Source organism: Dermatophagoides pteronyssinus, unplaced genomic scaffold (genome assembly GCF_027571235.1).
Source record: "Dermatophagoides pteronyssinus isolate colony J.1.1.1.1 unplaced genomic scaffold, Derpt_VIB-CSIC_2022.12 sq0008, whole genome shotgun sequence".
NCBI classification, from domain to species: domain Eukaryota; kingdom Metazoa; phylum Arthropoda; class Arachnida; order Sarcoptiformes; family Pyroglyphidae; genus Dermatophagoides; species Dermatophagoides pteronyssinus.
The window spans coordinates 648,887-669,954 of record NW_027461532.1 but is presented as its reverse complement, the minus strand read 5'-3'; the positions used below and the strand labels follow the sequence as shown (position 1 = coordinate 669,954).

Here is a 21,068-nt window from a genome sequence, read left to right as displayed (position 1 = left end):
ATCTAAAACATCAAAACCACCACCACCACCATCTAAAACATCAAAACCACCACCATCAAGACCAACAACATTAAGTGGAAAATTTTTTGAAAGATTAGAATCATTTTATAATTTATTAGATGATTATTATCGTGATGAACCAATACAATATTGGTTTTTATTGTTTACATTTGAAATTTTTTTATTTATATTTGGTTATTTTTTGGGTAGTCAATCTCAAAACAGAGAAAAATTTTATTAAATCCTTGATAATAATTGTCTACGTGGAATGGTTTTTCCAGAAATCAGACCATATAACAACAGGTTTATTGCTGACTATGTTGAAAAGTAGTTGATAAGGTGATGATAACAATCATCACCTCATTTATATAGATCTAACTTATTCAGCACAATTTTGATTGTACATTTGCTTACTTCATCATTATATTGATTGTATTGAAATATCATGGTATATAAACCCTTAGGTTCCATCTTAGGGGTTAAACCATGTGCTGTGTGTGATTTGTGATTATTCAGAATTTTATTTAAAATAATGATTTATAATTTCAATTGTGCGGTTTATTGAATTTTATAAGCCCCAACAGGAGGATGAATCAAGTCGGAGATCAATTGGTGGATGGATTATCGATCGATCGTATAAATTGAACATTGCAGAAAATCGATCGCGTATGTATGGATTATTGTGAATCGTCGATATTGTTGTGAGAAGCTGAAAGCCTAGCAAACTTGTCAAGGAAGATAATAACGATTTAATTGTGATCAACAGAAGTTCCAAAGAATTTGACCAACAGTATTATTGAATTTCAACAGAAGACATAACTATAGTTGGCAACAGATAAGTCCAATAGATTAATTTTTTTCGGCAAGACATCTCAAGAAATTTGCTACCCCCAAGAGATGATCGAATTTTTGGTTTCTACAGAAGATGGTCCACATTTTGGCAGAGAACATCATTTATATCTTTGAATCTCTTGAATGTTTCCATCGTTTCTTCTTTTATTCTGTCACAAGAGCCAATTTTATCTGCAATTGGGTTTTTGGCCAGATCTGCTGTATCCATTTTACCCATGTTATTCGCCAACTGGGTAATATTCGTTCTTATGGCCCTGGCGGATTTTCCCCCAATTCTGCCAATTTTTCGTTCAGTTCTTCTTTAGTCGGCTTTTTTGTTGAGAAATTAAACATTGAATTCATTTTGTCTTCTTTTATTCACGACGAGGTTTCGTGGATGATGATGCTGATTTTTTTTCCGTTGATTCTGGATTTGGTTACAATCCTGTTGGCTTTTATACGTTAATATTTGCAGCTACGACCTTTGATTGTGAATCCAGGAAATGTTGCTTATAAGAATCATAACGAAACATTGTTTGTAAAATAGATTTATTGAAGAAAGATTTTAACAAAATAAAAACAATTTTTAAAAAAATACAACATGCATGAGATGTACCAGCATGCGGATGAGGTGATTGTGTCTAAGGCACCATCATGTTGATGAGCCTACTGAACACCTTCATGTCGAACAAGGACAATTTCACTCTGTTTAAATACAAAACTATGTGTGTGTGTGACAATTATTGATGATTTAAGCAATGTACTGAATGATTAGCTGAATAGGCTAAATCTCCTAAATCAGGCGATGATATCAGCATTATCAGAACCATTTAAACCATAAGTCAGCACAAACTGTTGTCAAGCCATGAAAAACTTCCATAGTAGACAATCAAAGATTTACACACATCCTTACAAATAAAATTAAAATTACAATTCGAAATTCTAATTTACAAATTATTATTTTTTTTTCTCAGCTATATAAAAATGTTCTAAAAATGTTTGTAATTTTTTGTTTTATAAGTGTTGGCGAATTTTTCCTGTTTTAAATTATAAAATTTTTATTTTTTATTTTCAACCAAAAATGAAAATTACAACGACGACAAACACCATCAGCATGATGATTATAATAATTCAAACATTATTATCAATAACAACAACAAGATTAACATTGGCAGAATGTCAACGTAAAAAAATTATAATACTTGAAGATTTACCAAAATATCGTTTAAAACCATGGAATCATCCGGATTATAAATCAAATGATCAAGTTGTTTGTGGTTTAAATTATACAATATCTGGTTTATCCGTATTGGAAAATAAATCCATTTATCAATTTGGTGATTGTTCAGTGATTATTTATCCAATTAAACAGCCAAAACAAAACCCGAAACAGAAACAGAAACAGAAAAAGAAAAAGAAACAACAACAACAATCAAAAAAATTAAAATTAATGAATGGTATACGATATCAATATAAACAATTACAATCAACAATAACAAATTCATTTTGTTTAGTAAATGGTTATTCATCATCATATTTATTAGTACGTTTAAATGAAAGTATTGATCATGATAATTATAATCATTTATTATTATATTATAGTGCAAGATTAGATCAAAAATCAATACAATATTTAATTTATGATTTAAATGAAAAAGATCATGATCGTTTATTTTGTTATCATCGTAATCCATTTACAAGATATATATTAATAAATTATGAAAATAGAATATTTATTTTACATAATGATTATCATACAACAAATGATGATTTACATAATGATAAAAGTAATGGTAAACAATATGGTCTAATAAAAGATCCATCAATATATATGGATCAAAATGTTATTGGTTACCTATGTATTAATGATGAACAGAAAAAATTAATACAATTACAACCAGATCCATGTAAAAATTGGATGTTAATTGAAAAATATTTTAGTAAAATTAATTTTACAATAACATATTTGGATCAAATATATTTTCTATCAAGTGAAACAGAAAATATACTAGTTGTTGATCAACAATTATTCAATATTAATCATTTATCACAAACATTTAAATTTGAAATAATATTAAAAAAAGATTTTTTAGTTTGTAATGTTGATGATGATGATGATAATATGGATGAAATTAAATCCGAAGTTCAAGGAAAAATATCAATATTATTTATAATAATGATTATAATCGATATTGTTTGTGTTATGTTGATTATTTATATTTATAAAAAAAGAAATAATAAAAATAAAATCAATTTATAAATTACAAAAAAAAAAATATTTATCTTTTAATGATTTTTACAAACGAAAAAAAAAATTTTTACAAAAATTGAGTAAATCAAGTTAAGTGCATCGCGACGTTAATTTTGATTTTGTTAAATTAATTTTAATTTAATTCAAAATTACAAAAACAGAAACCGGAAAAAAACTGATTTAAAATGAATGGAAAAACATTTTGTTTTCAATGAAAAATAGTCCGAAGTATAATATTTTTCTTTGATTTTTTTATCCAACCAACAAAACAACAAAAAAGAAGAAGATGAAAACCATCAACCCTTTAGCCATTTGGATGATCATATCGTTTTCAATATTTTCAATACCATCATCAACATCATCATTACCAACATTATCACCAGATTTATCTAATGTTGATTGTGGTTTAAATGAACAAATGTTTGGATTATCAATAATTGAAGATGGTGATATACATCAATTTGAAAATTGTTCAGAAATTATATATCCAATAACTGAACATAGATTGAATGAATATGAAAATAATATATTATTATCGAATGGTTATCGTTATTTATTGAATGAAATGGATTCAACAATAAATCAATCATTTTGTTTATCATCCAATGAATCATTAACATCATCAAGTTATTCAATGATACGTTATAATAAAAGTGGTCATTTATATCATAAAAATATGTTATTATATTTTGTAACAAAATATAATAAAAATTCAATAAAATATATGATACATGATTTTAATTATCAAAATGATAAACGTTTTATATTAAAACATAAAAATCCAAATATACGTTATATATTAGTATCAATGTATAATAGACAATTTGTATTACATAATGATTATCATGATCAAAATGATAATAGTAATGGTTATCAATATCAATTAATTAATGATCCTGGTATTGAAGATAATTATAAACATCTTGGCCATGAAGAAAAATCATTAGGTTTTATCTGTATTGAAATGATAAATAAACAATTAACAATTATGTTGGATGATATTCCATGTGATCAATGGTATTTAACTAATTCATTTTTTGAAAAAATTGATTTTTCATTTTCATATGGAAATTATATATATTTTATTTCAAAACAAATGGAATTAGTTTTATTTACCGAACAAGAATTATTATCACCAAAACGAGTAGCAGAAGAATTTGTATTGGAAAAAAAATCATTTAAAGATTTTTTTGTTTGTAAAAAATCCAAACCAATTACAAAAAGACAAACTATTTTTAATGAAAGAAGAATAATGGCCAATATACATGGAAATCAAATGGGAAGAAATAGTAAAAAAATTGGTAAATTTTCTATTTCAACATTTATTATTGTAATTATAGTTAATATTATTATTGCAATGATATTAATATTTTATTTTCGAACAACATCATATTTTGATGATATAATTGATTGATTGATTTGACTAACAAACAAAAACAAACAAAAAAAGTAAAAGTAAATAAAAATCACCATTTTTTCAAAAAAAAAAAAAAAATTAAATCAATGTAAATTGTGTTCGATTGTAATTAAAAAATCAACATTTTACAAATGAAACAAAAACAAAAACAAAAACATCCACAATAACATAAAAAAGTAAAACACTGACTGGCTGAGACGAAACACTTTTTTCAATTTCAATGCGCATGCTCGAAAAATGGATGGCTTGCATTTTTTATTTATAAGGGTCTTTTGATTTTTACATAAACAAATGGCTGGCTTGCATTGGAATTGGCCTTATGACTAAGCTAGACTTCGTCTACTTAGTAGACGAAGCCAATGGCCAATGGCTTGCAATGCTAGTTAAATTATAATCAAATCAAAGTAAAATTGTTTGTTCGATTAATCGAACATATTCGAATCGATTATATAAATATCGATTGTATCGATTGTGGATTATATCTGAATGTTTTTTGTTTTTTTTTTTTAATTTTCTCTTTTTTGTTTTTTGATTGTGTAAATCCTGCCGTTCGAATTTTTTGTTTCTGTTTGTCAACGTTATAAAATCAATTTGAAAGTTTCCAAAATGAAAACAACAACAACAACAACGATTATAAACACTGTTATCATCAATTTTTTACAATTATTAATTTATCATCAAACAACAACATTTGGTATTCCAACACCATTTATTCATATGGATTGTGGTATTAAATCATTAGATAAAACATTTGGTTTTTCCGTAATGGATGATAATCTTTATCAATTTCTTGATTGTCAATTAATTATTTATAGTGATTTTCGTAATCGTTTTGATATGGATAAAAATCAATTAACATTATTCGATGGTAATCGTTTTCAATTTAATGTTTTACAATCATCATTAAATAAATCATATTGTTTACCATCATCAACAATTGAAAATTTTGGGTCAAAAAAATTATATTTTTCCTATTCAATATTACGTTTAAATCAAAATGGTCATGATTTTCGAACAAATTCAACATTATTATATTTTGTTAAAAAATTAAATAAAACAACTATAGAAATACGTATACATAATTTGGATCAACAAAAAGATTTACTTGTATTACGTAATCATCCAAATTTACCAAATATACATTATATATTGGTAAATAATTTTAATAAACAATATATTATTTATAATGATGCAACTACACATCAATATCCATTGATTAAAGACATGTTACTCGATAATGATCCTATTGATAATCATCAACCGATTGGTTATTTTTGTATATCATATAATCATACAATCAATGATTTTGTTATACGTTTAGGAAAAAATAAATGTAAATCATATTCATATACTGATAAAATATTTCATAATATACATACATCATTTACATCATCATATCATGATAAATTATTTTTAATATCGGATGAAAGAAAAAAAGTATTAATTATTGATCGTAGAATATTACGTAAAGATTATATTGAACATGAATTTCGTTTAATAATCAAATCATTTGATGATTTTTTTGTTTGTAAACCATTAACCAGTAGTGGTGGTAGTGATACCAACAGAATAACAAAAAGAGAAGCTATTTTTAATGAAAGATTAATGGCAAATAATCAAGGAAATCAAATGGGAAATAGTAAAAAAATTGGTAAATTTTCTGTTTCAACATTTGTTATTGTAATTATAGTCAATGTTATTATTGCAATGATATTAATACTTTATTTTCGAACAACATCATATTTTGATGATATAATTGATTGATTGATTTGACTAACAAACAAACAAAAAAAAGTAAAAGTAAAAGTAAATAAAAATCACCATTTAAAAAAAATAAATAAATCAATGTAAATTGTGTTCGAATAATCGATTGTTATAAATATCGATTATATCGATTGTGATGATGAATTTTAAGAATTTTTTTAAGTTTTGTTCGAATTCCTGTTCGCAAAATTATTTTGTTTTTGTTCGGCTCAATTTTTTCAAAATGATGTTTCTCTTCAAAATGAAAATTGTAAATTACTTTTTTATCACCATCCAAATAACATTATTATTATCATTGTTGGTATTTAAAATAATGGATACAAAACCAATAAAATTTGATAAATCAAATGAATATATTAATTGTGGTATTGAACATAAAATGTTTGTCATTTCTATTGTCGATAATAATTTACATCAATTTGAAAATTGTACAAAAATTTCATATAATAATATTGATGAACATTTTGTTCTGGAAAAAAATTTATTCATTTTAAATAATGGTTATCGTTATGAATTTCAACAAATTCAATCATCAATAAATCAAACATTTTGTTTATCATCAACCGAATCCGATGATGATGAAATATCATCATATTCAATGATACGTTTAAATAAAACTGATCATAAATATCATAATATTTTATTGTATTTTGTAACAAAATTTGGTCAAAATTCTATAAAATATTTGATACATAATTTTAAACTTCAATCAAATAATCAACTAATTCGTCAACATAATAATGCAAAAATTCGTTATATAATGGTTAATTTTAATAATCAACATTTAATTATTCATAATGATTATTATTATCCTAAAGACGGTGAAAATTCCAATGATGAAATGTATAAAAATCAATTTCAATTGATAAAAGATCCATTCATCTATAAAAATGATAAAAAACCATTAGGTTTTGATGATGATGATGATGATGATGATGATGATGATGATGATTATGATGATGATGATGATGATGATGATGATGATGATGATGATGATGATGATGATGATGATGATTATGATTATGATGATGATGATGATGATGATGATGATGATGATGATGATGATGATGATGATGATGATGATGATGATGATGATGATGATGATGATGATGATGATGGAACAGATGAATTGATTGATGGTGAACAATCATTATTATTAACAACAATAATAATATTCACAATAATTGTTTTTATTTTAATATCATTTATAATAACGGTTGTATTTATATATCGTATTGAACCATTTGAATTATTATTATTATTATAAGAGATGGACTTATAAAAAGTAAATATACAATTAATAAGGAAATTATATGAATTGAATGAAAATCAAATACAAAAAATAACCAAAATTCAATGTAATTGACGATTATTACCCGGACAATTATCATTTAAATCATTATTCGATTCAAAACAACAACCACACCATAAACAATAAAAATATTTTTGTCGAACATATTCAGAAAGTTTTTGTAATCTTTCTTGATAATCAATATTATCATCATCTTCGTCATCATCATCTTGATTTTCTTGTTTCAAATCATCATTTTCTTCTTCATCATCATCTTCATCGGATTCAATGTTTTTTCTTGCTGCTCGCAATGCAATCAAAAATGATTTTGGCCAATACCATTCTTCTATTGATGGTTCTCGAATATTATTCGATTGATCCAAATTATAACAAATTTTTTGTAATGAAAAATAATCTTTTTTTGCTAATAATTTTTCCGATTTTTCCAAACAATCACGTAGAAATTTATCCTTTTTAATTTCAAGATTTTTTTCTTTTTTAGCCATCATCAACGATCGATTTGAATCTTTCGATTTAATACGTTTATTTGATTCATGTCCTAAACCTTGTCGACCAATACGAAATTCAATATCAATTGGCCGTCGTTCCATAACTAATTCTTCAACTGTTTTTCTTTTATTTGATTTTTCATCTGATAAATCCGGCTGTGATGACGACTGTTTAGTTTCCAAAGATTCTTCAACTTTTTTATTATCATTATTCATCATTTTCTGTAATAAACAAAAACCTTTATTCATTGGATCTAATAATGGTTTAGATAAACCGGCTTGTCTTTTTTCTTCTTCCATTTCTTTTATTGTTTGTTTGGATTTTGGTTGACATTCTATACGTCGTTTATATCGTTCATGTTCATATTTTTGTTTATGGCTATGTAATAATGATGTTTGGCTAAGTGAAATAATCAAAAGAAAGAAAAATGAATCATCAAAAATCATCAACAAAAACATCAACAACATTGTGTTTACCTCGAATCTTTATTTTCAACAACAAATTTATCTGACATATAATCATCATCATCGTCGTCGTCGTTGTTGTCACGTTTTCCATTATCAACAAATTTTGATAAACCACTATCCATCTTTGGTGTACCGAAAAAAACAAAATCGAAAAAATCAAAACAAAAAAAAAAAAAATCCCAAAATCAAAGTTCGAAATGTACCGTTCATCAACTACGTTATCATATTATATAGCCAATGTTCGTTCGATGTTTATGTTTATGTTTGTGTGTTTGAAAGTGTCCTCGACCTATTGTGGATCGATGATCCATAATCGTTAATTAAAATTCCAAATTTTGTGATATAATTTATTTTGAATTTGTTCGGTTCTTCTTTTTTTTGCTGAAACAAACAAAACAAATCAAATCGATGGCCAATATCATACAGCAATTATCAACATCAACATCAACATCATTATGGATTTATTTCAAAAACGACAATTTTTTCAATTAATATCGAACGATATTAATGATAATAATAATGATGATGATGAATCATTAAATCAATCAACCATAATCGAATTGGCTACATTTTCTAATGTTCATATTGATGATGATGATGATAATAATGAAAATGATGATGATGGTAATAAAATTGATTCAGAAAATGAATTTGATGATGGTCATCATTCGAATTATCATCGAATACATTCGGAACGTAATTTTGTTCTTTATACAAGTGATTATCGATTACATTTGTTTCAATATGGTTTGTTTGACAATTTCATCGTTGAACAATCAAACAATAATAATAATAATGGTGATGGTCAGAAAAAATGGCAACATTGGATTATACCAATTGATCCGGATAAAGGTTCGATTGTATCAATGTGTTTCAATCAAAATGGTCAACAATTATTAGCCATTACAAATAAATCAATAATCTATGTGATACCATTTAATTTTATTTCATATTATGATCCAACAGTCAATCATTATCGAACTGTGATTGAAAATGATGCTAGTCTACGTTTGAATTGTCGTAAAACAATTCAACAACCAACATCAATTGTTTGGTGGCAACGTAATAAACATTATGTACAACAACGTTTATCAATTGCATTGATTGGTACAAAATCCGGACAAATATCAATGATTGATTTGGATTTGGATCAAGAATTTAATCGTTGTTCCATTTCAGAACCAATTCGTTCATTAAAAATTTATGATGAAATGTATAATCGTTCATTATTGATAACAAGTGAACAAGGACAACAATATCAATTAATATTGGAAGAATTTCGTTGTACAAATCAACAACAGCAACAATCATCAATAACAACAACAACAAAAATCGAACCATGTTTAACAACAAAAACATCTATTTCAACATCATCACCTTTATCAAAATTATCCGAATTATTTCAATCATTTACATCGAAAGAATCTAAAACAACAGCGAGTCAAAATTCTGGAAAATTTTCCGATTTTAATAATTATTATTTAACTTGTTTATTGAATTTATCCATTGATAATGATGATAATGCTGAATTGGCTTTATTGAATCAAATCAATCAAGATAATATTGTACAGATGGATGACCATAATGATGATGGTAATAATTCTTTGATATCAACATTACGACCACAATTGATTCAATTCAATCAAGATCAATCATCATCGATTGATTTTATTAATAATAAATCTACCACCATTGCTGATGATATATTTTCATTCACAAATGATGATTTATTTGTACCATTAATGTCGACATCGGCTGCTAGTCATCATCCACATCATTCGCATTCGCATCCACATCAAACGCAACAATCAAATGTTAAATGGGCCATTTATCCATCACAGAATTTAATGATAAAAAATTCAACAAATGCCAACAACAATATCTATGTTGTTAAATATCAAAATTGTGCCAAATTAAAATTACAGCAAACAAATTCATTATCATCATCATCATTTAATAGTTCAACAACTACAGCTGATAATGTCAGTGGTAATGAAGCCGATTCATCCGATGATTCACAAACAATACAACAAGATTTTCTTATTATTTCAAAAAAGTCTTCCAAAATTTACAAAAACAATAATAATAATGATAAACATTTGGATAATGATTTTTGTAATATATCATTATATACTGATCAAATTATATTTGAATTATATGAATATTCATGGCAAAAATTTTGTACAAAAAATTTTTTTAATTTAAATTCATCAAGATTATTTTCAATTTCATTAGCGATTTCGGATAATGATAGTCATCATCACCATCATGATAATGATTCGAATTCGAATGAATCGAATTTGATACGATTAATCGATTGTTCCTATCGATTTTTATTGCTCGTATTTCCTTCACGTTTATGTTTGATATCGAAAACATTTTCCGAACAAACAAATAAATCCGGTAATCGTATGATTGGTGGTGGTGGGGGTGGTGGTAATCAAACTGTAACCGGTTCACCAAGATCACCATTATTATTAAAACGTAGTGATTCAAGTGGACATCGACGATCATCACCACGTCATATTTCAACACCTGGTACATCATCTTCAATTAATCGTTTTGGTGGATCATTTCGTCGAAAATCACCATCAAATCATTCACCTGGTACACCATCATTATCAACATCAATGTCAAATCTATCTAATTTATCACAATCAAATTGTTCGATAATTGCTGAATTTCGTTTTGATAATCAACATGATTCAAATGAAATAATCGATGTTTTTGTTACTAATCAATATCAAAATGGTATAAACATACGTGATTATCTTCAATCAAAATTATTATCAACAACAACAACAACGGCTGAAAAATTTTCTAATCAAAAATTCGATGGTGATCAACAACAACAACAATTTGATCATCAAGAACATTATCTAATTGATCTGCTTTCATCGGATGAATTGGAACAGGGTACCAATCAATTGGATGAAGAATTTATTGTTGTTACAAAACAATCTGTTTTTATAATCGAATCAAAAGAAAAATCATTTGGTCATATATTTCATACAGAAATTTTATCATTTTTAATTCAAGATCAAGAAAATGGATGCTATCAAGATGGTGATCTAATAAATCGAGCAAAATTTTTGGTCGATTGTTTTAGTCCATCATCAACAACATCATCATCATCGATACATTCGAATCGTTCAAGTTTATATCGAACAAGTTCATCATATTCATCAACCGATTCACCATCATTATCATCTTTATCGTCATCATCATATCATCCAACAACAATATCATCAATGATAATGATGCCAAGTCAATCATGGCAATTATGGTTATGTCGTTCGGCATTATTATTGATGAAACAAATATTCAATGATAATGAACAATTAAGATGTTTATCGGATATTGATCGACAACGAATAATATCGATTGTATCGAATATCGATATAATCGATTCGAATCTTCAAAAATGGATTCAAAATCGTTTGAATCAAATTTTTCGTTTATTAGAATTATGTCGTTGTCCAAGACGTCGTGTTATAACAGCATTAAATCATTTTGGTTTTTGGTCATATTCAATTTGGCAATTACGAAAATTTTTTCATACAAAAATTTTATTCGAATTAAATGATGATGAACGTAATTATCTTTCATATCAATTATTTGAATCATTATTGGCTATTTATAAATTTTATCATCAAAATCAATTTAATAATGAAGAAAAATCATTATCCATTCAAAATTTATATGATTATTTTTATGAATATCGTCAATATTATAATCATCAATTAATATTATATCGATTGATTCAATTGGATTTATTTGAAATGAGTGAATATTTAGCACAATTACATGGTGATTATCTTTATCTAATTTATTTTATTCTACAATATAAATGCGCAATGATTGTTGATGATCAACAACCGCATTCATTAGATTCTAATCGTCGTCGTCGTCATCGTCATATAATACGATTATTAACATCTAAACATGTTACATATTCATTGATTCTTAGTACAGAATTTATTCATTATGATCATCAACAACGAATTGGTAAATGTCGTTCTATTCATCTTATCGAACAATATTTACAATTTTTATTTAATCAATTACCAAAATTATCATTAAGATATTTATTACGTTTAGCATGGATATTTGATCCAAAAAGATTATCAGTACGATTATTAATTAATCAAACATTATTTTATTGTAATCAAACATATCTTTGTAATGATAAACATGATTATAATGATGATGATGAACATCAACATGATCGAGTTGAAGATTCAATAGAAAAATCAAATGAATCAATATCAGATTCGGAATCAAGTCTAATAACTAGTACGGGAAAATTACGTAAAAGTTTATTACCAATTAAAAGACGTGATTTATTAAATATGGAAATATTTTTACAATCATTATGTTTACAAAAAATGATGATTACAAATAAATCATCATCATCACAATATGATTGGTCATTCGCTGAAACAGTTATCGATTGGTTACCAAAACATTTAGAAATTTATCAGAAAAATCTTGATAAACATTATCAAAAATATGAACAAAAACAAAAATTATTATCAAATGAAATTATTGATTTGAAAAATTATTTTGAAAATCATATTGTAGCCGGTACACATTGTTCATTAATATTTGATTATCGACAATATTGTTTATGGGGTCGTTTTGATTATACGTTTATGAATTCTGAACGATTAGAGCAAATATTTTCATTCGATGATCATAATCAACAACCACCATCATCATCAACAACAGCAGAATGTCGAATACCATTACAATCAATACAAACAAATCGTTTAACAAAACCACAATGTAATCGTTATTTTTCATCATTAATCAATGATCCAATACGTTCAATATCGATTGGTTATCAACATTTAATGATTTTAACTGATAATGGTATATATGCAATTGGTTCATCAACATTTGGACAGCTTGGTTTAGGATCACAGATTCTACATACACGTTATCCATTATTATTGGAATTTGGTCAGAATATTACCGGTGATAATGATAGTAAAAAAATCTGGAAAATTGTATGTGGATCATATCATACATTATTATTATCGATTGATGGTCATTTATATTCATTTGGTTGGTCATTACATGGTCAACTTGGTCATGGTAATTCAATTGATGATCAATATGAACCAAAATTGATTCGATATTTTTTCGATACTATTAAAGTATCGATTGCTGATGTTGCTGCCGGATATGCACATACAGCTGGTAAGTTGGTTGAATTTTTTGTTTTTTGAAATTAATTGAAGGAAATTTTTTTTCCTAGCTTTAACAACTACAGGTGATTTATATTTATTTGGTCAAAATTGTTATGGGCAATTAGGTATTGAAGGAGAAGGTGGTTGTAGTGGTAATAAATTTTTCCTACCACAACGATTTACATTAATTTCTGGTCCAATACGAATGATTTGTTGTGGTCCATTTCATACGGTTTGTATTGCAATCGATCATGATCAATCCTCATCATCATCAGATGTTGTTAAAGAAAAACTTTATTGTTGGGGTATTGATCCAAAAACATGGCGATTAAAAATGCGTGCCGATCGTCAAACATTGAATAATCAACATAATCGTAATATGAACAGTTATGGTGCCATTGGTGGTAGTGGTTATAGAGATCCAACTGTTGATTATACAAAAATACGTGAAATAAGTTTGAAAAAATTACCCGATAATTGTTGTATACAGAAAATGTCTGCCGGTCAATCACATACATTATTGTTAACCGATCAAGGTACAATATTTGCATTCGGTAATGGACGTGATGGACAATTAGGTTTATCGAAACAATCATCATCATCAACAATATTGGCAGCCGAATTAGAAGCACAACCTATATCGATAAATTTTATTGATGATAATGATGATGATGACCATGATTATATTGATTATAATCAAAATCCTAATCGTTTTATCGATATAGCTTGTGGTTCATTTCATTCATTAGCCATTGATTTTGATGGTAATATTTGGGGTTGGGGACAGAATTCGAATGGACAACTTTTTGAACAATCATCATCAACAACAACATCAACTAATATGGGTGATGGTGATGATTTATCAATATCATTATCATCACATAATGATAATGATACTGATTCACCAAAATCATCAAAACATATAACCATTAATCTAAATTCATCATCATCATCTAATCAAATGATTTTAACATCAAATTCACCAAAACATAATCGTTGGCAACCATCAATTCTATTCGCAATCAAAGATATTATGGAACAACAAAATTTTTCCGGTACATTTGATTTTGATAATTTTACTGATTGGCAAATACCGAATGATAATGACGATGATGGCAATGATGATAAATCGTCTAAAGATTTGAAAAAATTACAAAGAAAAATCCTGCTGACCTTATTATATTATCGTCATGATTTAAATCTTAAATCATTGATACAAAGGTAAATCAAAAAATCTTTGTCATTTTTGTTACTAATTTTGTTTTATTGTTGTCGAAATAGATTCGAACAATTAAAATTATATCAACTTTGTTCGATTGTATCATGGTTGGCTAATGATCGAATCAAATCGTTAAAATATCAATTTGATGCATTTCAACAAGAATTATTATTATTCAAAAATGATAATGAAATATTACGTTCAAAATTTGTTGAAGAAATTTCACATTTGTTAAAATTTTTTATTGAACAAATTGATTTGAATTATAAAATTCAATCATCATCATCACAATCGATACGATGTCGAATGACTGCAAAATTATTGGACAATTTTTTACAATTTTGGAATAAAATTCAAAAGGATTTTCAAATGATCTTTTCCATGGATTTTATTCAAATTTTGGAACAAATTTTTTTCGACAAATCAATGATAAATCCATATTTTGGTCCATTATTATTAATTCTAATTAAACAAATGGAAAACGACGATGATGATAATGATGATAATAATGAAACAGATAAACAAAATATTCGTTATCGATTAGGATTGACTGATCATTTATTAATGAAAATTGTTGAACGATCTGATGAATTAATACGACAATCATTAGAATGGAATCATGATCCAATTGTAACATTACAGGAATTATTCGCACAATCATCATCAGATAATTATCATCATTATCATATAAAATGGCCATTGGAAATAAAATGGCAAAATATTGTTGATGAATATCTTCGACAGCCAGCCACAATGACAGCAATAACAGATCAATCAATGATTGAGATAGAAATTCCTAGCGATATTGAAGAAGATCCATTGTTATTAATTTTTAAATGTGGTCATACGATGACCAGGACAAAATTTCAATCAAAATTGGAATCGATTGAAACACCAACAACATTTACTATGATTAATCAAAAATTATCTAACGAAGAAATTGATTATGAATGTTTAAATAATTTGATAAAAGATTTAAATTGTATTGAATGTTATCATACAAAGTAATTTTTTTTTAAAAGATATAAATCGAAAAAATGAAAAATTCAAAAAAAAAATATTTATTTCAAAAAATTGTTTTTTTTTAATTTTTTTTATTATCAATGGGTAGTTTCTTGAAACGGCAATTTAGTCAATGCCGAAACTGGCCATAGATCGGGTGTCAAATACGAATAGGTTTTTTGTATAGCCAAATATGTAGCTTTAGCAAAATTGCCCATAGTACATGTTGATCCACGTGATGATGTATAACAATCTTTAATACCAGCCATGGTTAATAATTTTTTCGGTACAGGTGCCGATACAATACCGGTTCCACGTGGTGCAGGAATCAAACGTACAGTTACTGATCCACATTTACCAGTTACCTGTAAATATAAAAAGAATTAGATTAGAAAATGTTTGAAGTATGGTCTTTCTTAATTGTCAATGTGATTATAATCACAATACAAAAAGCTAATGGAATATACTTCGGAAAATCAAGACCTCAAGTTTATTGAAACCATCGAAATGATTAACAAATAAACGAAGTCGGATTTTCTAATATTCAACGTTGACACGTAAAGTCAGGACAATCGGGATATTTAAATTATGTCCGACCAAAAGTGACTAAAAACATGGTCATTAAAAATCAATTGATTTAGTTCATCAAAGATCAATTTGATCCAATAAACTAAACCAATGATTCAATGATACCATGAACGTTGGTGTGTATGCAGGATGTATGTAAAAATTAATAATTTTTCTTACCTTACAAGGTACGGTATGTGGTTCACCGATTTTATTACCCCAATAACCACGACGTACAGGTATGATGGATAATTTTGCCATAATAATAGCACCACGAATAGCTGTAGCAACTTCTTTACTACATTTTACACCTAAACCAACATGACCATTTGAATCACCAATAGCAACAAATGCTTTAAATCGGGTACGTTGACCGGCACGTGTTTGTTTTTGTACCGGTTTTACAGCCAAAACATCATCGGTTAAATTACCACGAATAAAATGATCAATAATTTCAGCTTCTTTGATTGGCAATGAAAACCGATAAATTTCTTCCAATGATTTAATATGTCCCTGTACAACTAAACGGCCAAGTTTAGTCAAAGGATTCCATGCTTTTTGGGCATCTTTATCGGATTTGCCACGTCCACGTCCGCGACCACGGCCACGACCTCGACCACCAAATCCGCCACGAAAACCACCACGACCACCACCTCCTTCACGTTGTTGTCCACCGGCTGGAGCAGCGTCCGCCATTTCTATTCAATCGATTCAGAAATGAACCAAAATAAAATACAAATAAACAAAATTGACGAATAGTTTCTTCGATGTTGGATCGATCAAAAGGGGTATGAAACAATTGTTCGGGTATTTTTTTTTTAAAGAATTTCCAAAATCCAAACTTACGGGTTATGTCAGAATAAATTTGGTTGGAAAACGAACGAAACGAAACGATCACAACGAGGTTTGAGACACTTGTGAGTGAGAATATACAGCAAAGCACACCGTGTAAGCAGGAAACACGCTGTCAAATGCAATATTCAGGCAAAAAAGGAAGATCAGCCTTTTTTTGCCGACGCAAGCGCATAAAAAAACAAAAATTAACTTTGAAGGCCATCTATCTGCGAACAAAATAAATAACTCAGACGATTATTTTGATTAATTTTCCAATTAATTTTAATTTGCGAAAATTTTTAAAATTTAATGATTTTTTTGGATAATCAAGCACAATAATTTCTATTCTTTCAATCATGAAAGAATAAGGGTTGATAAGATTTGTTTGGGGAAAAAAGTTGATTTTAAAAAGAAATAATCTTAAAAATTTCGTTACGTTGTCTTTGAACGGTAATCAATGTCTTTTTTGCTCTTGTAAATCGAATTATTTTATTTGTTGTGTTGATGATTATTGGCTGGTTGGCTGGTGACTTTGAATCGAAACAACTAAAATTATAAATATTGAATAGTTCCATTGTTGGTTTTTTGATGATAATTCATTAGGTTTGTATTGATCATCGATCGGTATTTTATGATTTACAATCAGTATTTTGTTTGTTTAGTTTTCAGTTGTGAATAGGAATTTTGGAAAAGAGAAACGAAAAAGATGCTTGTCCGAAACTTTTTACAAGCCGGTTTGTAAAATTTGTTTTTCATTTTATAAAAACAAAAAATTTATTGACTTTTTTCTCCAATCATTTTTTTTCCAGCTCGATTATTGAACAATTCCCAATATCGAACAACATGGTTATTACAAAATCATCAATCAAATCGTATGTTATTTATGCGTGCAGCACCGCCATTACCCGAAATTGTTGATGATAATGAAGCTGAAGCAAAAGAATTTGATCCAAAACAAAATGGATCATTAGAAGAATTTCTTAATCTTCGTTTTGGACCGAATATGCCAACAATTTTGGATGAAAAAAGTGAACGACGTGATTTAGTAAATTTTCCTCGACCTGTTCGTGCTGATTTTCCTGAACCATGTCGTTTGGGTATTATACCTGAATCATGGTTTCAAATGTTTTATGAAAAAACCGGTGTTACTGGTCCTTATTGTTTCTTTTGGGGTTTTCTAACATTTTTACTATCAAAAGAATGGCTAGTATTTGAACATGAATTATTGGTCGGTATTGAAGCGACAATTATTTTAGGTTTTGCTGCCAAAACATTTGGACCAGCTATTCGTAATAAAGGTGGCGCTGAAGTTGATGTATGTTTTTCTTATATTTTTTTAAAGAAATTCATAATTGATTAATCTTTGTTTGTAAAAATTAGGCAACAGCACAATCCTGGGATGATTGGCAAAAAGGAATGATTCAATTTCTAAATGATTACATTAAATCAGAAGAATCAGTTCGTGATGCACCAAAACATCATTCAGTTTTATTTGAAGCAAAACGTGAAAATGTTCAACTACAATTAGAAGCTGAATATCGACGAAGACAAATGGAAGCCTATCAAGAAGTACGACGACGTCTTAATTATTTAGTTGCAAAAGAAGAAGCTGAAAAACAATTTCAACAAAATTATATGGTACAATGGATTATTGATAATGTTGCTAAAAGTATAACACCAGCACAGGAAAAAGATACATTAAAAACAACATTGGCCGAATTGAAACGTTTATCCGATAAAACAAAAATCTAAATCTTTTCTTTTTTTATTAAACAAAAAAATTCGTAATCATAATAAATGAATAGAGACAGCAACACCAACAAAAGCAAAAAAGAAATTATTAATTAAAAATTCTAGTTTTTTTCCATTAATAAATTGATAAGGGATTGTTAACATTTTGCGTTTTTGGAGAATTTTTTTTGTTTGTATTGCTATGAGAGATAAAGTGATGAGAGTTAAAAGGGTTAAATTTAAAAATACACGAAACCACTGCTGACATCTAGTGATCATCAAAGATGACTGGTAAAAATTTTAAAAAAATTTAAAAATTTCTTTAAAAAAATCTTGATAAATTTCTGTTTACCTTGATCACAACCGGGAAAGAAAAATTATTTTTAGCAAATATAGGAAGCAACAAAAACAAAAAAATTTCAATAATTTTTTTTTGCAAGAAAAAGCAGCTGATGATGATGATGATGATGTTGTTACAGATGATTGCATCTTTGATCGAAAATTGATGGAAAATAAAAAGCACAAACAAACAAACAAAAAATCATATGAATTTCATCTGTTATTTGCGTACTTTTGATCATTCTTTAACGAATATAGTAAAAAACAACGACGACCATGATCTATGAAATCATCATTTGCCAAACAACAACGGGGAGAAAAGAAAAGAGTTGAAAAACATTTGCCGTAGGAAAAAATTCTTGGCTTTAATTTTCAATCAAATAAAGAGAGAAAAAAAAATTCATTCATCATTTAAATTGTGATGGTGTGTGATGGAAGGAAGAGAAAAGAAAAAACGGTAACAATTTATATTAATCAAATTCTCATTAAACTCGGAAAAAAACATCGCACTAAAAACAGGAATCGAATCCAAACATTTCAAAACCAACTATTTCGACAACAGACACTAATTACTGAGCCGATTCTGTGAGAAAAAAATTCTTTTTTGAAGCTTTTGTGGGCAAAAAAACAGCAACAACAATCATTTTTTTCATTGAAAAGAATTTGCTTTTGTTTTTTAGAGTCTCTCTTGGGTAATTATACACATTGTAATTATTAATTATAATTTGTAATTCATGGAAGGAGTGAAGAGAGAGAAATTATGTAAAAGGGAAGAAATTGAATTCTGATTATGATAATCATGATGATGATGATGATGATTTATAATTTTGATTAATGCCATCATCGTCGACGTTGTCGTTGATTCTTTTTTTCTCCCAGGTTGTTAATGTCAAAATAATCATTCAGAACGAAACATTCGATTTGTTTTTCATTTTCATTCGATTCTATTTCCACCTTTTCCGATTTTTTTCGAACGTTAATGCTTGTACAACCACACCGCAGTCAATATAGCAATTGAAAATTTCAATTTTTCAAATCAATTTAAATCCATTCATCAACAATGCTATCATCAGGCTATTGTCTTTTGTTTTGCTTCACAACAAAACAAAACAAAACATACATCTAAATTTAGCAATGATGAAAAAAATGGCATCAATGGAGAATTCATAAACAGAATTCGGGTTTTTTTTTGGCAACAAATGAAAAGAAAAGAATATTCCTTATTCAAATACAAAACACACACATGTAGGGATATAATGAGCAGAAATAACCGAATTCTGTGAAATTCAAATTCATCTAAATATGGTAATGATGATGATGGCGGAAAAAGGGAAACCAAACTGTAATCGTTACTCGATTGATTGATTGATGCGTTTCATTTGGTTTTTGAATTGACAAAAATTTTTGACCAAAATTCAACAACGGAAAATGATGATGATGATGACGTAACATTCAACTATTTTGACAGAAATTGTCGATTGCATCAAAAATTTTTAAGTGAAATTTTTTGCTCTTGAAATTCATTTCATTACCGAAGAAAAAAATCCGATCTATTTTCCCGCAATACCTCTACTCTCAACCACCAGCCGCATCCCCGCTTTCCCGCCGGGTGTACTTGGCAATAATTGGCCATGGCATTAAGCATCGTTT

At 27.5% G+C, this 21,068-nt stretch overlaps 4 protein-coding genes across 5 annotated transcripts; 2 read left to right on the top strand and 2 right to left on the bottom strand.

Annotated features, from left to right (window-relative positions):
- Window positions 1–7,485: 7,485 nt before the first annotated feature.
- Window positions 7,486–8,736, bottom strand: LOC113795250 (G patch domain-containing protein 11). Its single transcript, XM_027345441.2, has 2 exons — window positions 8,541–8,736; window positions 7,486–8,463 (listed from the first exon to the last, which is right to left on the bottom strand). The coding sequence occupies exons 1-2, from the start codon at window positions 8,651–8,653 to the stop codon at window positions 7,617–7,619; spliced, it is 960 nt and encodes a 319-aa protein (XP_027201242.1). The 5' UTR covers window positions 8,654–8,736; the 3' UTR covers window positions 7,486–7,616.
- Window positions 8,737–8,815: 79 nt separating this feature from the next.
- LOC113795265 (uncharacterized) lies at window positions 8,816–16,101 on the top strand. Its single transcript, XM_075820992.1, has 3 exons — window positions 8,816–13,736; window positions 13,795–14,947; window positions 15,008–16,101. Exons 1-3 carry the CDS (start codon window positions 8,987–8,989, stop codon window positions 15,951–15,953), a joined length of 6,849 nt encoding a protein of 2,282 aa, XP_075677107.1. The 5' UTR covers window positions 8,816–8,986; the 3' UTR covers window positions 15,954–16,101.
- Window positions 15,991–17,518, bottom strand: RpS2 (ribosomal protein S2). 2 transcript variants are annotated; one of them, XM_027345439.2, is made up of 3 exons: window positions 17,361–17,518; window positions 16,695–17,212; window positions 15,991–16,312 (listed from the first exon to the last, which is right to left on the bottom strand). In XM_027345439.2, the coding sequence occupies exons 2-3, from the start codon at window positions 17,208–17,210 to the stop codon at window positions 16,046–16,048; spliced, it is 783 nt and encodes a 260-aa protein (XP_027201240.1). In that variant the 5' UTR covers window positions 17,211–17,212; window positions 17,361–17,518; the 3' UTR covers window positions 15,991–16,045. The 2 variants fall into 2 exon arrangements, with proteins under 2 accessions (XP_027201240.1, XP_075677110.1); XM_075820995.1 differs by having other exon boundaries at window positions 16,695–17,276; window positions 17,361–17,483.
- Window positions 17,519–17,792: 274 nt separating this feature from the next.
- ATPsynB (ATP synthase subunit b, mitochondrial) lies at window positions 17,793–19,236 on the top strand. The gene is made up of 4 exons (XM_027345448.2): window positions 17,793–17,951; window positions 18,011–18,082; window positions 18,158–18,663; window positions 18,729–19,236. The coding sequence occupies exons 2-4, from the start codon at window positions 18,055–18,057 to the stop codon at window positions 19,098–19,100; spliced, it is 906 nt and encodes a 301-aa protein (XP_027201249.2). The 5' UTR covers window positions 17,793–17,951; window positions 18,011–18,054; the 3' UTR covers window positions 19,101–19,236.
- The last annotated feature ends 1,832 nt before the right edge of the window (window positions 19,237–21,068 follow it).